Raw genomic sequence first — 19,074 nt, 5'->3', positions numbered from 1 at the left:
TTTATGCAATAATTTGCAAAGTGAGCTTAGAGGCAAAAATACAAGGATATATGGAATGAATAATTTTTATTACTTATTCATTTGTATTGAAATGGAATGAGTAAGGGAAGAGTTAAAGTCTTATAAGACAAGATTGTGGATATGAGGTGTCTTATGCATTTAAGGTGTTTATATACCGAGGTAGTTAAAGGATTCAATAATAAATGTTGTTTGTCACTGATAAATTAAGAATTGAATTGGAAACTTGAATGATTGATGTATGATTGGTTGTGTTGTTTGCATATGAGTCATCACCAAATTTAAACTGGTAAATCACGTAAAGTGCAAGAAGGATGAGCAATAAAACTCTGGATTTGTGCACATCTAGAGTAATGACAAACAGGGGTTGGGGTTCACGGGGTATTAGTCATGTACTTTTCAGAGGCCGTCTGATCTACGAGTCTCTTGTTTTCAATTCTCTTAAAATTATAATGAGTTAGATGGGATCTCATACTAGTTATGGCCACGGAGTCGCGCCCGTCTACCATTGGATGTTTATTAATGTCTTCCGAAAGGAGGCATAGGCTTTTCTTATTTAATGTTCTGGAATGGAGCACAGGGGGACAACCCGGTCTATTACTTAATCCAATCAATTAATGAAGTGGTCAATGCTACTTAAATAAAAACTTTGTAATAAGTAACAATTGAATCATGTGTTCGAGTCAATGGTTATATTGAGTGCATGGAATGCTTGTTAGTATCATGCTAAGGCTCTTTACTGTGTTTCGTAGCTTGTATGTACTCAGCGTTGCTGATGACGTGCTTTTGTGTGTTTCTTTTGGTCATGGCCTTCGCCTTCAATGACCCTGTAATGATCCAATTCTTACACTTGTAATATTGGGAAGCAGATTAATCACAGGTTTCTACATAAACTGATTGAATCAGGGTGATGGGATTTGAGTGGAGCATTGGCTAATCACTTAGTTTATTTTATATCATAGATTGAATTTTATTTTGGTTCTAATTCCATTTACTTCCTATTTTACTGGATTTTGAATAAGGGTCGTTATGGTTCCAACTTGTAAGACTAAATTAAGTTTTGACTTTTAGTTTTAAAACTTATATTCTTTTTAAAACTAAGTTAGTTTTCCGCTGCTGATTTCTAAAACCAGCCTTAACGTTTGAACACGTGACGGTAGCACGCCAGTAATTCTCTCACAGGTTATTAAAAATATTTACAGGTGATTACAAGTTAATACAGGTTTTAAAGAGAGAATTATTAGGGTGTTACATGAGCGGCTTAAGTCCTACTGCAAAACTGGTTGTCAAAGAAATGAGTGATGCTCAAGTGAAGCCTGCTAAAATATTAGCATCTGTGCTAGAGAAATTTCCTGAAGACCAGCCAAACCGAAGACACATCTACAACGTCAGACATCAACTGAGGTTTGAATGGTAGGTTAGAGGGAAGGAACCCTATACAGCAGCTTCTACACTAGGCACAAGCACGTGGTTACCTGTTCTGGTATGATTCTGATGAAGATACAGCGGAGGTGACTCATCTAGTCCTTGTGCATCCTGATTGTGCTGATATGATCAAGTCTTGGCCATCTGTCATTTTGATCGATTCAACGTACAAGACAAACAAGTACAGGTTCCCATTGGTTGAGATGATTGGGATGACTCCAACGAACTAAAACTTTCTGATTGGTCATGCAGTCATCAAGGATGAGACGGCTGCGTGGTATTACTGGGTCTTGGAGAAGCTGAGAAACTACATCGGCCCTAATGTTCAGCCATCAGCCATCGTCAGTGATTGTGAGGGAGGTCTCTTTGCCCCCATAGCAAAGTTGTTTCCACAATCGAAGCACTTGTTGTGCACATGGAACATCAACAACTGTGTGAAAGTGAAAGCCTACAACCTTTTCAACAAGAATTTGGAAATGGCAGAGAGATTGGTGAATGGTAAGTGGCGGAAGATCCTACAAGCTACCACAGAGGCAGTGTACGATCAAGCATTGGCTAACTTCAGGGATTCGTACCAATGGTGTCCGGCAGTGGTGAACTATGTATGACCAAGTGTCCTCCAGTCATCCTTCCATTATTCGTGATGCTACTCACGTACTGCATGACATGTTCAACATGTCCTGCTAAGATCACGAGGAACCTGAAGGGGTCGAGAGACCTAGAGGTCACCAACGGCGGAACAAGAGTGCGTTTGAGTACATTCGTGGTCGTGGTCGTACATCATCATCCAGTCGTAGCCGGTCTTCTTCGTCTGTGAATATGCCCGGCACTGGTACAATAACTTACTTTAATTTACGTTTTTTAATGGTTTTGAGTTTACTGCTGACTTGTTCACTGTGTTTAATGATATGTTCAACAGGAAGATTTGATATTGACCAGTTTCCATACAAGGATAGGATACCTAACATCATCATGTCATACTTAGACGGCTGGAATGATGTAGTTGGAGATGGTAACTGCGGATTCCGGGTCGTGGCTGATGTGTTTCAGATGGGCGAAGACAACTACGGTTTAGTGCGTCAGTTGATGTACAGTGAAATTGCCTCTAACCGAGATGTTTATCGTCATGTGTACCAGGACGGCTTGGATTGTGCTCTGCGGCGTATTCGGTGGGGAGGATGACCTTGCGGTCTAAATCACTATTTCGACGCGCCACTAGATCTCTTTGTCGTTGCAAACATTTACAAGTGCGCAGTAATGCATTTCGGGATGGGATTGCATAGTCGAGCTTATTATCCTTGTACAACGGTTCTCCCTTGGTCTTCGCGTGAGACTGTCACTACACCGGTCAGAGAGCTAGCTATTTCATTTCTTGGGTCGTCATACAAACATTTCATCCGACTGGACCTGTCATCCGATTTTCCAGTCCCACCGATCATACCTCGATGGTACGACATTCGCACAGCAAGCGTAGAGGGTTGGGATGCGCTGTATCATGACCAGATCCATCAATGGAACACCCTAGCAGCTTTTTAGTTTTTCATTGGTACACTATTTCTATGTAACCTTATTTTTGCGTTACTTATTATCCTTGTACCGTTATGTTACCTCATTGGTACACTACATTTTTATGTTACATGCATAACCTCAAATTTTAAAAACTAAAACAATAATTTCAAATGTTAAAAACTAAAACGATAATTTAAGATGTTAAAAACTAAAACGATAATTTCAAATGTTAAAAACTAAAACAATAATTTTAAATGTTAAAAACTAAAACGATTGTATTAAATTCTGCAAACTACAAAGATAATGTCCTATTTCACAAACTAATATGATAATGTAAAAAATGTTCAACAAACAAAATGCCAATAACATCAGTAATCCCTCTTTGCCGCGGACTCCTAATGCGCAAGGGTCTGTTCCAACTCATCAACAGCAGCTCTCCCTGCTGCACTCATGCTGTCCTTCTCCAGGGAGAGTTTTTGTACGCCTTGCATTATCTTTCCCATCCACTACACACAAGAAAAAATAAAACATAAAATTGAATAACTATATATAAAACTTAAAAAAATGCAACAATAAATTTTTGTTCAGACATACCGCATCTACGGCAGTTGGCGGTGGCATATCATGATCATCGGCGTCGTCGCCATGGTCGAGGTCTCTAATCAACCTCGGGTGCGAATACCGGTTGTACCATTCCATGTAGTGCTGGTCACACATGGGAGGCACCCCAGTAGGTGGCCTTTGCAACTCTGCAGTCCATAAGCGAGCAACCATCGGAAACTGCTCCCACGTGGCAATCATGCTATCCGGCCATTGGACGATGTACACCTTCTACGATGCAGATCGGACCGCCTTACTCGGCCATGCCGGTGGAGGAGGGACAACTTGGACGAATCCAAGCTGGTGAAGACAGCGCTGGGGCATGTACGCCTCCACGATCTCACGATACTGTATGAGTCCCGTGTAGAGGGTCCTGGGTACCCTATTACTAGGAATCTGGCCGAAAGGCATCCAGTTCACCTGCACAAAATTTTTCAAATTAGTAAGATTCATATAATACATTACTGTACAAATTTAGAAATAATTTATACACTTTACCTCTAAGGGGGACACCCTGTCAAGCGATAACCGTATCGATCGGAGGCGGTCAACGGACTTCCTCTCCAATCGCGGACTCCACGCACAGGCACGGGGCATCCCATCACCAATAGGAACCGGGTCACGGTGCGGTCGAAATGCAGGAAAATACTCGTATATCCAGGTCTGCAATAAATTCAGACATCCAGTAATACCTGCCGCGTCAACCCAACTCGAAAATCCTAGTTGGCGATATAGATTCGCCAACGTAGCCGAACCCCAAGAAAACTGACCAACACTGTCGGGCTCACACGCATCAACTATGTCGCGTGGTTGAGGTTGTTTCCACTTTTATCCGGAAACAAGGTACACCCGAGGAGAAGAAAACATAAGCAACCAGCTGTGCATCGTGCGTCCTACGAGCACCGGGGTGCAAACAACGCTGCAAGACGGATGCGATCTTCACACCGCCGTGGCCCCAAACACTAAGTGCCCTGGTGTACAACGCAACCCTGTCCACTGCCAACAGCTCCGCCAGCAAATCTGCCTGATCCGCATAAGTCACAACAGAAAGGCATTTACCCTCTGCGCGAATCCCAAGAATGGCCTCGACGTCATGCAACATGATCGTCATCTCACCGAATGGAAGGTGGAAAGAGTTCGTATCCGGCTGCCATCGCTCAACGAAAGCCGTGATCAGCGTCCAATCAATCTTATCGTGCATGGTGGTAGGAAGGTGATTCACCCCAGTGCCCTGTAGTCGGTCGAACATCTCGCTCTCCACCAGCCAAGCCTCAGCCCATCTGCTCAAAACGCTACAAGTCTTTTCTCGGGTTTGGCATTTCAAAATGCCCGTCACCAAACCCTTCTCCTAGTCCTCCTAGATACGGGTAGCTATGTGTCCTAGAAAGCTAAGAATCACACTCCTGTCTATAGGCCCCCTAGGCACCGCACCCTTAACCACCCAAGAATCATTAACGGCCCTCGACCATTTTCTTCTTGCCCCAGACACGGTGGACGCAGATGATGTGCCAGATCTACTCACAAACCTACCATCCCTACCCTTACGCACATCTACCCTATGCGTCTCGTACATGTCATCTAGCCATTAATTGAATGGACCGTAATCATCATATGGTCCACTCCCATCGTCCACATCCTCATATGCGCCCTTCTCCTCCTCCTCCTCCTCATCATCATCATCATCCTCATCCTCATCCCGATGGTGAACCCGTTCTCTACGAGCTGAGGCCAAAATACCACGGGATCTAAGATGTTTGGGCCCCGAGCTCTCCATCGAGTAGTTTCCACTTCTAATAAGGTCTAGATTCTTCCCCGCACCATGGCGAAAATGCGACACCTTCAAAAAATTAAAAAGTGTATACACATTAAAAAAATTATAAGAAAAATAACTACCAAAAACTAAATCAAATGAACTAAACAAATACTAGCAAAGTAACCTGAAACAGAAATTAACAGAACACTTAAAATAAATTACAGAATAAAATATACACAAACAAAGAAAAACAAAATACCAACACATACAAAATTTATATAAACATAAAAGCAAAATAAAAAATAATAAACTAAACGAAAATATATCAACTAAATAGAAAAACATACTAACAAATTGCAATAACAAATATAAAAAAAATGTACAAAACAAACATACAAAGAAATGTAAAGGAAGTATAAACGTTAAAAAAATACGACAAAATTGAAAAAAACATAAAGCACAAACAAAATTTTAATTTCAAAAATAAATTACTGAAAAAAACAAAAAACAAAATTAAAAAAACAATGATTTTTAAAAAAAAAAATAAAGAAAATCTGATTTTAAAAAACAAAAAACCAAAACAAAATTCTAAATTAAAAAAAAAACTTAAACAAAAAACAAAAAAAAATACGATTTTCAAAAAAAAAAAAACTGATTTCCAAAAAAAAAAAGAAAACTGATTTTCAAAAAAAAAAAAAATAATAATAATAAAAAAAGGGGCGCATGGGTTTCACGCCACACCGGTGGTGGCGGCGCATGGGGAGGACGCCACGCCGGTGGTGGCGGCGCCAAATCCAGACGCCAGATCCGTGGCAGCGGCGTCCAACCCAGGCGCCATGGCCGTGGTTCTGGCGTCTGCTTCTGGCACCGCCACCACCGCCGTGGCGTCTTCCCCATGCGCCGCCACCACCTCGACGGTTTTTAATTTTATTTTTTTTTATTTTTTTTTGGAAAAAAACCTACCTTTTCACCGTGAGACCTCCTTTCCTCCGCCGTCGCCGCCGCTAATTTCTTGCCTTGCCGCCTTGACATTGCCGTACTTTGAATTTTTTTTAAAAAAAAACGTAGAATGAAAGTGGATCCATTTTTTTTGGGTAATGAGAGAGTGTTTTTTTTTTGGGTCAAGGACAATATTGTCAATTCAATGTAAATTTATGGGCTTTAGTTGGTAATTTGTAGGTGAAAATTATACCCTACATCCTAGTGTAGGATGGTCTACCTACACCCCCTGATGCTACGCCGTTTTGTAGCTTGCGGGGAGTACTCACGAGCTAATTCATGCTTCAATTCTTTCCTTTTTTTTATTTATTTTTTTAATTCCTTGTTTCTTATTATTCAAGCTATGTATATAAATGATTTTAAACCCAATATTTTCTCTCTCCTCAATTGATCAATTTCCATTTTTCTACCTACATTCTCTCTAGTTAATTCATCTTCTTCATTTGATTTTATACTAATTTTGCCGTTTATTTTTCCTACGATTTTGATAATTGTTGTTGATCATCAATGGCTGATTCTTCCTCTGCTAATTTCGATCGTGATTACGAAAGTGTGTTTCCGTCTTCTAGAGTTCGATTGATTGATTCGTTTGTTCATCAACAATGTGAGTAATTACAATCATAATTTTGTAATTTTTATCATCAATACATTGTTGTGTTATAATGCTCTGTTTATTTCAACTTAATTTATGTATTATTATTCTTTTCGTTGCTTCAATTTTCAAAATTTGATTATGATTATGATGAACGTTTTTGGATTGTTCATACTTTGTTATGAATATTTCGCTGCTTCAATTTATTTCATTGCTCTATGTTTGAAAATTGCGTGATTTTGTTTTTATGCTTTTTTTTTTTTTTTTTGGATCATTTTTATATTTAAAATTAATCAATTATGTGTTATCATTTGTACTTCTTAATTTTTTTATGTCATATATGATTATTTGTTTTTACCATTTTTTCTTGATAATATTATGTGTCAAAATTTTCCATATTGATCATGTGCAATTTTGCTATTGAACATTGTATTTGTTAATTATTGTTCATTTTTGAAACATGTTATGTTCATTTATAATTGTACATTAAAACTTTGTGCAATGAGAAAAAAAACTGATATTTCATATCTTGCTAAGGTTTTGATCTTATCTGTTTATTTAAGTGTTTGAAATTGAACATTTATATATTTTAATATGATCATTTAACTTTTATTTGAAGGCGAAGGATTTAGTGTTTAAAGGATTTAATATGATCATTTTTTGAAACTTGTTATGTTCATTTATAATTGTATATTAAAACTTTGTGCAGTGGGAAAAAAAGCTGATATTTCATATCTTGCTAAAGTTTTGTTTTTCTTATCTGTTTATTTAAGTGTTTGTAATTGAACATTTATATATTTTAATATGATCATTTAATTTGTTTTGCAGTCGAAGGATTTAAATATTCCTATAAATAAAAGTGTTGCTGGTGTTTCTGCTGCTCAAGCTCAATGTAATGTTCCTATAAATAAAGGTGGTGCTGGTGTTAAAAATGATGCTCAAGTTAATCCAAGAGTACTAATGCGTCTACAAAATCTCAAACTAGATATTTTGTTCCACCCGTAGTTCTTGGCATTGTTCCAACTTCAACTCAGGATTGTTCAAACTTCAATCTAGAAATGTTTAAACCCCATTCCAGAAATGTTCAATCGACAAATGTTTAAGTTATTCCTCCCACGGTTCCAATAAATGATCAAGGTGCTCTTGTTCAAAGTTCTTCAAGTGTTAAAGACATAAGAATTTGTTTCTATATAGTACCTTTTTTAGTATATTGTTTGTTTAAAATTCAACATATGTAAATGATTATTTATCAATTTGAAAATGAACAAAAGTAAAGAACCAACAACCAATTCATAAAACCTAAAAATTATATATATTTTTTCATACAAATAAAGATTAAAATGAAATATCAATTACAATAATTTTTTTAACAAATAATATCTATAAGTCTATTTTCCTCCAAAAAAAATCATCTATAAAACTATATACTTCCTCCGTTTTCTTTTACTTGCAACACACCTTTTAGGCACGCAATTTTAGGAGATGATTAGTGAGGGTAAACGAGCTATTTTATCAATATAATTTTTACACGAAGATTAGAATAGGGTTAAGTATCATTTGTAAAAATTATAATGAATAATTTATCCGTTTACATTATATAAACCCGACCTCAAAACACGTGCCACAAGGCTGTGTTGCAAGTAAAAAGAAATGGAGGAAGTTTAAGATATGATCATATACACATTCATTAATGAACATATACACTTTCATAAATGAACATATAACATGTACTATTCATTTGCAAACTTCCTTGCTTATCTTCGATTTAACCTATATTTAGTGTTTTTCTTCAAATAGCATCAGTTCCGCATCCTTGCTTCCTAATTTGGTTCACCTGTTGAACGAAATGAATTAACAAATGTTAATTATTATATACACTACTTTATAAATGAACAATATATCTTACATTATTGAACATTTATCACTTTTACACTATTTGGTTTCAAATCACAAATCTAACTCTCATTAAGTTTAGTAGTGAATGTTTCTATATGCTTCATAATTTATACTCCGCAGTTTGTATAATCAGCGTTGTTAAGCCATTTTATCTTCTCCAAAACAACTACGTATTCTTCAATTCCATGTGCAAATTTATATCAAATGTGTAACTTTGGACATCACTACAATATAGCTAGATTGGTTGTAAGATATTAGTTTTAATGCATACAAATGAACATTATCAATATTATACATGAGGATAATGTATAAAAGAAATGAACATTCGTTATTTAGGCATATAAATATATATGTAAACTGAAATGAACCAATATTAACATATATTTTAAAATGAACATTACTTTATATGTAAATGAACATTATGAATTTCATAAATGATCAAAAGATTTGATAGAATAAATAAGTCAGTTTCTCAACTCAAATGAATGATTATTTATGCATTTCATAAATGTGCATAACATATCATAAAAATGAACATTATTTATTTAGGCATATAAAGTCAAATATAAACTCAAATAAATTCAAATATACAAATGAACATTTATAATTCTATATATGTTCATATATTAACTCGGAATCGTAGAAATGTTAACATCTATACCATAAGACTTTTTAATATCTTTTAAAAGTTCTAGATCTACAACTTGAGACTTTTGTTCGTTGTTTTTTTTTTAAAAAAAATTTCTACTCTTGTTTAAATAGGTTTTTGAAATAATACTTACGTTTCTTCAGACTATGCCTTGTTATGTTCAACGAACATGATTCTTCTCTGAATCATCATTCTCTTTATCTCTCTAATTCGAAATATATTTTTCGGTTCTGTAAAAAATAAAAAAACACAAAACATAGTAGATTTTAATGATTTTTGCATAAAATAGTTCTAATCAAGTTAGATTATGTTTCTGAACATGTAATTTCAAAATGAAATACGTAGTAGAAAAAATAGGTTCATACAAAAAAATTTAGTAAAATTACTTACTCTTTCTGTGAATGTTGTTGCGATTGTTGAATTTCTTCACAAATGTAGACATTTGAAGGAATTTAGCAATATTTTGAAGCAATTTCGTAGTATTTTGAAGCAATTTTGTAGTATTTTGAAGCAATTTTGGTTCATATTTTCTAGTTTTGATGAGAGAGAAAGTCTAGAGAAATGAAGAAGAAGGTTTTAGAGAGAATGGTGGGTAGTTACAGTAGGTTAGTGGGTTATGGGATGTGGGTAACATGATAAACGCATCGTTTAGAGGGGGTGTAGGTATCCCTACCTACACTAGGGTCTAGTGTATACCAATTAGATGTTTAACAATCTACTCTCCACATATGGTGGCCCAATTCTATGGCATTCTTCGAACATTTCGGCCTTTCTCGATTTCCCGCTTTTCTCTCTCCTCCTTTCCGTCCACTAGCTTCTTCTTCAAAAATCTCCATTTTCAGACAAACGTCTGCTCTATCTGCCTCTGCAAATTCAGTCATTCAATGCTCATCTAGCTTTCTTCAATGGCGGGAGGCCGATTGACGCATTTTATCCGTCGCTATTCGTCCAAGCAAACCATTTCTCAGGTTAGGGTTTTACTTTTAAACCCTATTTGTCATCTTCACAATTATTGTATTCCAAGTAATGGTTTTCCTTCGTCTTCTAATTCGTTCTTAAGAGTGTCATCGTTGTCATTACTGCCAAAATTTAATGTATATGGTGTTAAGGCTTTTTCGACTTTTGTTGAAACTGATGTTAATGAAAGAAAAGACGATAATGTTATTGTTGATACCAGTGATATAGCTGCTAATAATGATGGTTTAGTTGATAATGATATCACAAATGAGCATGATGTTAATAATGGCGAGTTAAGTTCCTCTGGAAACTATGAAGGGTTTGAGCATGTTGCCTCGATTGACCCCGTAGAAATTTATAGGCAGCTTTGTGAGTTGCCCCGGGATGGGAAATTAGGCAGGGAGGATTGGGAGTTGTTGCATGATATTTTTGGGCGTTTTTTGCGGTCTGCTTGGGCAACGAATCAAGCTTTAGCTATATACATTGGGGCGTCGATTTTTCCAACTGCAGTACATAAATTCAGGGCTTTTTTCATAAAACATTGCCGGAATGATATTGCTAAGTACTTGCTTTCTTTGGGACCGAGTGATGAAGCGGAGAGGTTTTTGTTTCCCGTGTTTGTTGAATTTTGTCTTGAAGAGTTTCCTGATAAGATTAAGAATTTTCGAAGTATGGTTGAATCTGCTGATCTTACCAAACCTCACACTTGGTATCCCTTTGCAAGGGCAATGAAACGCAAGGTTGTTTATCATTGTGGGCCTACTAATAGTGGGAAGACATATAATGCTTTGCAACGGTTCATGGAAGCAAAGAAAGGGATATATTGTAGTCCATTGAGGTTGTTGGCGATGGAAGTTTTTGATAAGGTTAATGATCTCGGTGTTTATTGTAGTATGCTTACTGGACAGGAGAAGAAAGTTGTGCCCTTTTCTAATCACGTTGCCTGCACGGTTGAAATGGTGTCGACTGACGAAATGTATGATGTTGCTGTTATAGATGAGATACAAATGATGGCTGATTCTTGCAGAGGATTTGCATGGACTAGGGCATTATTAGGACTAAAGGCTGATGAAATACATCTATGTGGTGATCCAAGTGTATTAAAGATTGTTCGGAAGATTTGTTCAGATACAGGAGATGAGTTGGTGGAACAGCACTATGGTAGATTTAAACCATTGGTGGTTGAAGCTAAGACATTGCAAGCGGATCTTCGAAATGTAAAGTCTGGTGACTGTGTAGTTGCGTTCTCCAGGAGGGAGATTTTTGAGGTCAAATTAGCTATTGAAAAGCAAACTAAGCACCGTTGTTGTGTTATTTATGGTGCTTTGCCGCCGGAAACTCGCAGGCAGCAAGCTACTCTGTTTAATGACCAAGATAACGAATTCGATGTCTTAGTTGCTAGTGATGCTGTAGGAATGGGCTTGAATCTTAACATAAGAAGGGTAGTCTTCTATACCCTTTCAAAGTACAATGGGGACAAGGTTGTTCCCGTTCCAGCCTCACAGGTGAAACAAATTGCAGGTAGGGCTGGTAGGAGAGGAAGTATCTATCCAGATGGTCTTTGCACTACTTTGAATATGGAAGATCTTGATTATCTAATTGAATGTCTAAAACAACCTTTTGAGGATGTTGAGAAAGTGGGTCTATTTCCATGTTATGAGCAAGTTGAGTTTTTTGCGGGGAAACTACCTGATACAACTTTTGCTCAACTTCTTGAAAAGTTTGCTGAAAATTGTCGCCTTGATGGATCTTACTTCTTGTGTCAACATGCTGGTATAAAGAAGGTCGCTAATATGCTGGAGAAAGTTCCGGGTTTATCACTTGAAGATCGCTATAATTTTTGCTTTGCTCCTGTTAACATTCGAGACCCAAAGGCAATGTATCATCTCCTAAAGTTTGCTTCATCATTTAGTCAACAGCTTCCTGTCAATATAGCTATGGGCATTCCTAAGAATTCTGCTAAAAATGATTCAGAGCTATTAGATCTTGAGACTAAGCACCAAGTTTGTTCTATGTATATGTGGTTGTCAAACCATTTTAACGAAGATAAATTTCCTTATAAGCTAAGGGCAGAATCTATGGCGTCTAATATTGCTGAATTGCTGGGAGAATCTTTAAGTAAAGCAACGTGGAAACCTGAATCGAGAGGACCAAATAGGAAGAAGCCTGAACAGAAGGATGGATATGAAAGACCACGGTCACTTATACAAATATTTGACAAGTAAGTTTTATGCTTTTATATATTTGAGATAATCTTCTTGCCTACATTTTGAATATCAAAGAGTAACCATGAATGGACATTCCGCATCTGTATTATGATTCAGTCTGGACTAGTTAGCTTTCATATTATCTGTACTATGGTGTCAATTACTACTCAAGAATTTTATAGTCTGGTGTCAATTTGATTGTTCCTCAGTACATTTTGTATATTCCATTATTTTTGTTTCCATCTTATCTTTCTATGCCATGATAACTAATTGGATTGCAAGTGAAGCAACACTGCTCATGATTTTCCTGAGTGATTTTTTTGATAAACATTTGAAAAAGAGCTACAGTTGAACTGACAGATCAAACTTATTACATTTTGAAATGGCAAGTATATTTCTTCTCATCAATGCAGTATGCAGTGCCTTTAATTTTTAGTCATTATGCTAAGTTAGTCATTAATGAATATGTTATAGCTAGCATTAGATCCATTTGGGCAAGCCAATAAAAACCATAGATCCTTTCCTTATTTTTGTAAAGTTCGCCCTAGGTGCAGGCCACAGCGAATCCACCTTCCGTGCAATTTCTAGAAAGTGCGAAAAGGAATGCGCCTCTTAGTGCTTTTTACAAGGTGAACGCCGCAGTGCCTTTGAGGATTTGTAGTATGCAGCACATCTTGGCAGTGCCGGGGCTCCAATGTCGCCACAACAATAGGGCCCTGTGCAGTTTCTTAAAATGAGGCCCTCGATTAATACTCTTCAGTTCTTTTGTGATTTTAATACACCGAAAAAAAATATAGTTACGTGTGATCTTGTTAAAGATATCTTGAAATATACTTTCAAAATATCAAGTTTGTAAAATTTTTACTATAACATAATTCAAAAAGTAATGTTATAAATTGTGGATTGTTAAGCATGAATTTCAACATTGTGATTAAAAAAGAACGGGAGTGTATGTAAATTAAATAACAAATTTTTATTAAACCAAAAACTTTGTTACATTAAACAGTAAAAATTAAAGATTTAAGTGTTGAAAAAGAATTGATAGGAGTGAAATCAATTTTGGGAGATAAAAGAATCAAATTTGATGACAAATTGACAATGGTAATTAAATTTTTTTTGGGAGATAAAAAAATTTTGGAAATTAAATTGATGTTAATGAAATATGCGAAAATTGAGGCAGAAAAAAGGAGATTAAGGGCAGTTTTGGTTTCCAATTAATGTATCACGCATTTAATGAATGTCTAGCTGTTGTGCTTAAAACAAAAAAAAAAAAAAAAATATAGAAGTGTAGTTGATAGGACTTGAACTCAAGACCTTAAACACAACACACCAACCTCTTAACCACTACTCCAATTTCATTTTCTTGTAACTCAATGAAAGTAATTAACCTATATCCAAAATTCGGGGCCCCTAAAATTTGGGGATCCTGTTCTGTCGACCGGAACCGCCTCTGCATCTTGGTTTATCTTCCTGTAAACTCTCTAAAGAAAAGCTGAAAAATTTTCAAATTAAATAGTACTTGGCATTTAAATTAGAGTAATCGAGTGAGATACCTTAATCAAATGCATGAATTGTCTTTTGTGTCAACCATATAAATCCCCAATTTGGGAGTAAAACCCTAAATATTAAATACCCAAATTGAACAAAACCTAAATTGAAATTGAGTAGCAGTCTAGTTTTGCATTGCTTTAATTGTCAAGCATTTTTATGTTTAGTACTTTAGTCTCTCCCTTTGATCTTTTTTCCTTCTCTCTCTCCGATCTTTTACTCTCTTCATGAGTCCCTAATCATTGTTTTACTTCTTTCTTCATTAGTTTTCACTTCTCTATGAAGATCTGTTTTTGAATCTGCAATGCTCCTTTTTATTTCATTTGGTTTTAAATAAATGTCATTGATAATCCCAATGTTGAGGGACCTTCTCATATTGGTCTAACCTTTCAAAAATTTTAATATAATCCCAACTTTTGCATCCATCTTATAATGTACAACAATATTCACAACCTTAATCCAAAGATGAGGTCGGTTACATGAACCAAGGTTTTATCTCATGTGCTCGCTAATTATGATTCTTGTTCAATGTTGCCCCCGTAAACCCAACTTGTTCATGTCCTTCTCAACTCCTTTTGCTAAAGTCATCTTTGGTCTTCTTCTTCCTCTCATGAGATCCCCTTGATCGCAACCTTGTACTTTCCTTACTTGTGCATCTTCTGATCTACGTTTGACATGCCTAAACCAACGCAGTCAATTCTCCCTAGTTGAAAATGACTAGTTATGTGAAAATCCTTTGTGTTAGTTCCATGGAAAGCCTGTTCTCGTCATCTTCTTCCCTTCTCCTTTTCTCTCACTTCCTCTTCTTTCTCTCTTCTTAAAAAGGCCTACTGAATTACCCCTAAAGAGTCTCAATGGTGAATAAGATTGGTTTTTGCAAAGAAGTTTAAATTTTGATTTATAGGCTTATGATTTGAAATATAGTCCTTAGTTATGTTTCACACATAATGTTATGAATTAAATTATTCAAAAGGTCCTAATTTTATGAAAATTGAAGCCACTTTTTATTCCTTAATTTACACCATTAAAAATCATAGTAGGTAATTTTAGGATCCTTTCGTGTAAAACTTGAAGCTAGAAAATCAATCATGAAAAAAGCTTTTTCAAGTTGTAACAACGGCGATAATAATTTTACCTAAACCCTTTGTAAATTAGCGATTTTAACTATAGTATGTATGTTTTAATCACCTTTAGTTTCCACAAATAGTTTAAACAACTTACCATTGAAGAATGACAAATAAAATTGGAGTTGGTGCAAATAAAATTTTTGCAAAATTTGCGGCTTCCATTAGTGGCAATACCATCTTTTATTTTTGTCGTATGTATGCTTTTGCCTAAAAAAATACTTCCTCCGTTTAACAAATATTACAACAATTAGCATTTTAATTTTAATAAGTTTCACAAATATTGCAACATTTCCTTATTTGTACAAGTTTTCTCTCCTTCTCTCTCCTCATCACATGGGTTCATATATTTATTCCTCTTTATCTCTCTCCTCTTCTTAAAATTTGTGTCCCCCACCCATGTTGCAATAATAGGGGAACGGAAGAAGTATGTTTCTGTAGCTCTTTAATAAGAAGTTTCTTTATCATGTCAATTTAGTAAATATTAAAAAACTAGTATGCATGAAAGTCGTTGGTAAAGGCGTTGAGAATTAATTGATATAGTATTTCAAAATGGCTGGTTGTAAGAATTGTTTTTCCAAATTTTGTCATGGTTTTAAAAATTTGAACTTTTTATTAACCAATTAAGTGAAAATGAAAATTATATCTCGACTTGTTCCTACAAAAGTATGTTGTAGGGAGCTACAAGTATATTATACCATCCAATTATCTTAGTGTTAGAGAGTAGAGACTAGGCGCTCCTGTTTATTATATAATTTGGGACTCGGGACTTCAGGGTTAAATGTTAGTAGCTTTACCCTTGCCATCATGACGTGTCTTAGAATTTTGGTTTATGTTTTGTTTAACCCCCATCATTAAAGGCTAGTGACAGTTTGATAATATATAATTTAGGATGAATAGTAAATTTTTGTTGTTGTAAAGTTACTCTTTTGAAAATTTGTTAAAAACTATTCTTAGCATACACCTATATTCAGACATGTGTCGTTTTCTAAAAATGTTAATGAAAATATTGTACGTTCTTGTTGCCCTGAGTGAATAAGATGCAAGTGGGGTAGTGGGTAGTAGGGGTATTAAAAAAATCATAAGTAAGGATAGTGGAGTTAGCATTTTATAGGAAAGTAAGGGATGTGACAAAGAAAAAAGTAATAATAAAAAATATAGTAGTTGGTTTGTGTGGGAACCATGAGAGTTGGGATGGGATGGGGGGAATATCTTATAAGGTAGTGTTCTCTTTACTTAAATTTCACGTATCTTATACTCCTTTTGTTTAAGATTAAATGCCCGAGTCAAACTGGGCACGTATGCCAATGTAAATGTTTGACTAATAATATATTTAATTATCAATAAGAAATTATAAAAAAATTTGATATACAGAAACTATACAATGAGACGATTCTAACAAGTACCCATATGATTGTTTTTTTTTTTTTTGAACTTTTTTATTTTTTTTAATTTTTTATTTTATTTTTATTTTTATTTATAAATCATTAACCGTGGTCAAAGTGGTTAATGTGAATAGTACAGAAAGACAAAATGAGACATTTGAACTATCTTATTTAAACTTATTAGCCTTTATCAATCTTTTCAAAACTTGTCAACCCTTATCATACATTATCATATCTAACTTATAAGGTAGTGTTGGGATGGGGGGAATATCTTATAAGGTAGTGTTCTCTTTACTTAAATTTCACGTATCTTATACTCCTTTTGTTTAAGATTAAATGCCCGAGTCAAACTGGGCACGTATGCCAATGTAAATGTTTGACTAATAATATATTTAATTATCAATAAGAAATTATAAAAAAATTTGATATACAGAAACTATACAATGAGACGATTCTAACAAGTACCCATATGATTGTTTTTTTTTTTTTGAACTTTTTTATTTTTTTTAATTTTTTATTTTATTTTTATTTTTATTTATAAATCATTAACCGTGGTCAAAGTGGTTAATGTGAATAGTACAGAAAGACAAAATGAGACATTTGAACTATCTTATTTAAACTTATTAGCCTTTATCAATCTTTTCAAAACTTGTCAACCCTTATCATACATTATCATATCTAACTTATCAACCCTATTAGACGTTATTGGAACATATTAATCATCAATAATTATATACTAAAAGACACACCACCAATGACATGTGTCATCTCCTGGTGTATCCTTAGTTTTTTATTTTAGTTAATTTATTTATTTATATTTCTAATAAAATTCTATTATAGAAACAAATTTTATACAAAAATAATTCCCTAGTCTTATACAATATAATTACTTAAAATAAAAAAGATTTGACATTTCTTTAACATAAATATATATAGATATAAAAAAATAATAAAAAATTCTTAACATAATTTTGATAATTTTCTATCATTTTATATCTAATATATCTTTCGTAATCATTTATCAACTATAGTTTTAGATTTTATTTTGTTTATAAAAAAATTAATTATAATGATAGTTTAATAATGGATATTGAAACAAATCGTGCATAACACGGGAACTAATCTAGTTATCTTATAGTATCAAAACTGACTAACCCTTGTCTTATACTTCATCTGTTCTTTTGTATTCACAATATTTGAAATCTTACACTATTCACACCCACTACTTTAATTGCCTTTAGTGATTTATATGTTGGAATAAGTAAAGTCAAGTGGAATCTTGTTAGATTCATCTCGAAATATATTTTTAAAATATCACCTTGTGATAATTTTAGGATATAAACGTTATAAAATGTGCATTGGTTTGTGTGAAATTTCCAACGTTGCAATTTAGAAAGAACAGAGGAGGTATGAAATAAGTGAAAACATGGTGCAAAGAACAGAGCCTAAGTCCTAAAACTCTAAATTTTGATACTCTGACAGAGAATTAGACTGTTTTTGTTAAGTAGTAGCAAGAACATAAGTATGGATTTATAAATTGATCATTTAAAAAACATTATTTCTACAAGGTAGTTGTTTGACAAAATTTTCTGTTTAATTTTAATGCTGAGTACATGCTTGACTTTGTTCTAGTTCTCTTGTTTTACATAAGTGACACCACCTTAATGTCCTACTGATATGAGAATCAAACCTTTCTATTTTTTTTAGTGGGAATGTGGGATGGAGGGAATACTTCTAATAAAGATTAGGTGGGGAAGGGAGTGAGGAAGAGGGAGAGGGAGATAGAAGCATCCCACAACTTTGTAAGAACGTTATTCTACAGGGCATGTCATAAAGTTGTATCTTTATTTTCCTTTATTTTTTTACCCTAATTGAATCCTGTTTATGGATCCTCTTCTTTCTTTTATGCTAGTAATTGTCTGTTTTATAATGGTGGTAAAGGTTTCGGGTGTCATTATTGTTTATTTCTAGTACAATTGTACAAGTAATATGCAAGATTGGTGCAATTTTTAATTAGTGGTAGCTGAAATGCTTGAGGGTTGTTGACTTGTTCAACTATACTGATAACTCGTTGCATGATATTACAGTACCTGATGTCTATATCTCTGTTATATAAAAAGCTACGTGTGAAACTTTTTTGCAGGAAAAGGCAAGATCAGTCCTTGGCACAGGATAAATCTGATAAATCTAAGAAGATACTTGCATAGTTTACTTGGTATGTTCTCCATTGGACTTTATTAAGCATGCTTTCTTTTTAAATCCTGTATTTTGAATGTTTCATTGATGATGTTATGGATAATTAGCTTGATGCTATGAGTTTAATGTTAATCATGTTTGAAGTAAGATGGACATGCCAAATACTGTCTTTGTTCTGGTTATAGTCCTCATGTCGTCTTATACTTATTGCATGCT

The 19,074-nt window shown here is 34.6% G+C and overlaps 1 protein-coding gene and 2 long non-coding RNA genes across 5 annotated transcripts in view; 2 read left to right on the top strand and 1 right to left on the bottom strand.

Annotated features, from left to right (window-relative positions):
• The first annotated feature begins 6,415 nt into the window (after nt 1-6,415).
• Nucleotides 6,416-8,217, top strand: LOC110688046. Its single transcript, XR_002504501.1, has 2 exons — nt 6,416-6,908; nt 7,725-8,217. It is a non-coding gene; the product is annotated as an uncharacterized LOC110688046 (long non-coding RNA).
• Nucleotides 8,218-8,431: 214 nt separating this feature from the next.
• On the bottom strand, nt 8,432-9,869 carry LOC110688040. Its single transcript, XR_002504499.1, has 3 exons — nt 9,832-9,869; nt 9,575-9,671; nt 8,432-8,730 (listed from the first exon to the last, which is right to left on the bottom strand). It is a non-coding gene; the product is annotated as an uncharacterized LOC110688040 (long non-coding RNA).
• Nucleotides 9,870-9,967: 98 nt separating this feature from the next.
• Nucleotides 9,968-19,074, top strand: part of LOC110688019 (DExH-box ATP-dependent RNA helicase DExH18, mitochondrial-like) — a 35,419-nt gene continuing 26,312 nt past the window's right edge. For 2 of the 3 annotated variants that reach the window (XM_021864694.1, XM_021864686.1), the window contains exons 1-2: nt 10,129-12,619; nt 18,806-18,877. In XM_021864694.1, the coding sequence (XP_021720386.1) occupies nt 10,347-12,619; nt 18,806-18,869 (2,337 nt within the window). In that variant the 5' untranslated portion in view covers nt 10,129-10,346 and the 3' untranslated portion in view covers nt 18,870-18,877. Of the gene's footprint in view, nt 12,620-18,805; nt 18,878-19,074 lie in introns of all 3 variants that reach the window. The other variant, XM_021864702.1, reaches the window with a different exon arrangement.

The sequence above is a fragment of the Chenopodium quinoa genome, unplaced genomic scaffold (genome assembly GCF_001683475.1).
Source record: "Chenopodium quinoa cultivar QQ74 unplaced genomic scaffold, ASM168347v1, whole genome shotgun sequence".
Classification (NCBI taxonomy): Eukaryota; Viridiplantae; Streptophyta; class Magnoliopsida; order Caryophyllales; family Amaranthaceae; genus Chenopodium; species Chenopodium quinoa.
The sequence above is the reverse complement of the archived record's forward strand: the minus strand, read 5'-3'. Positions and strand labels throughout refer to the sequence as shown.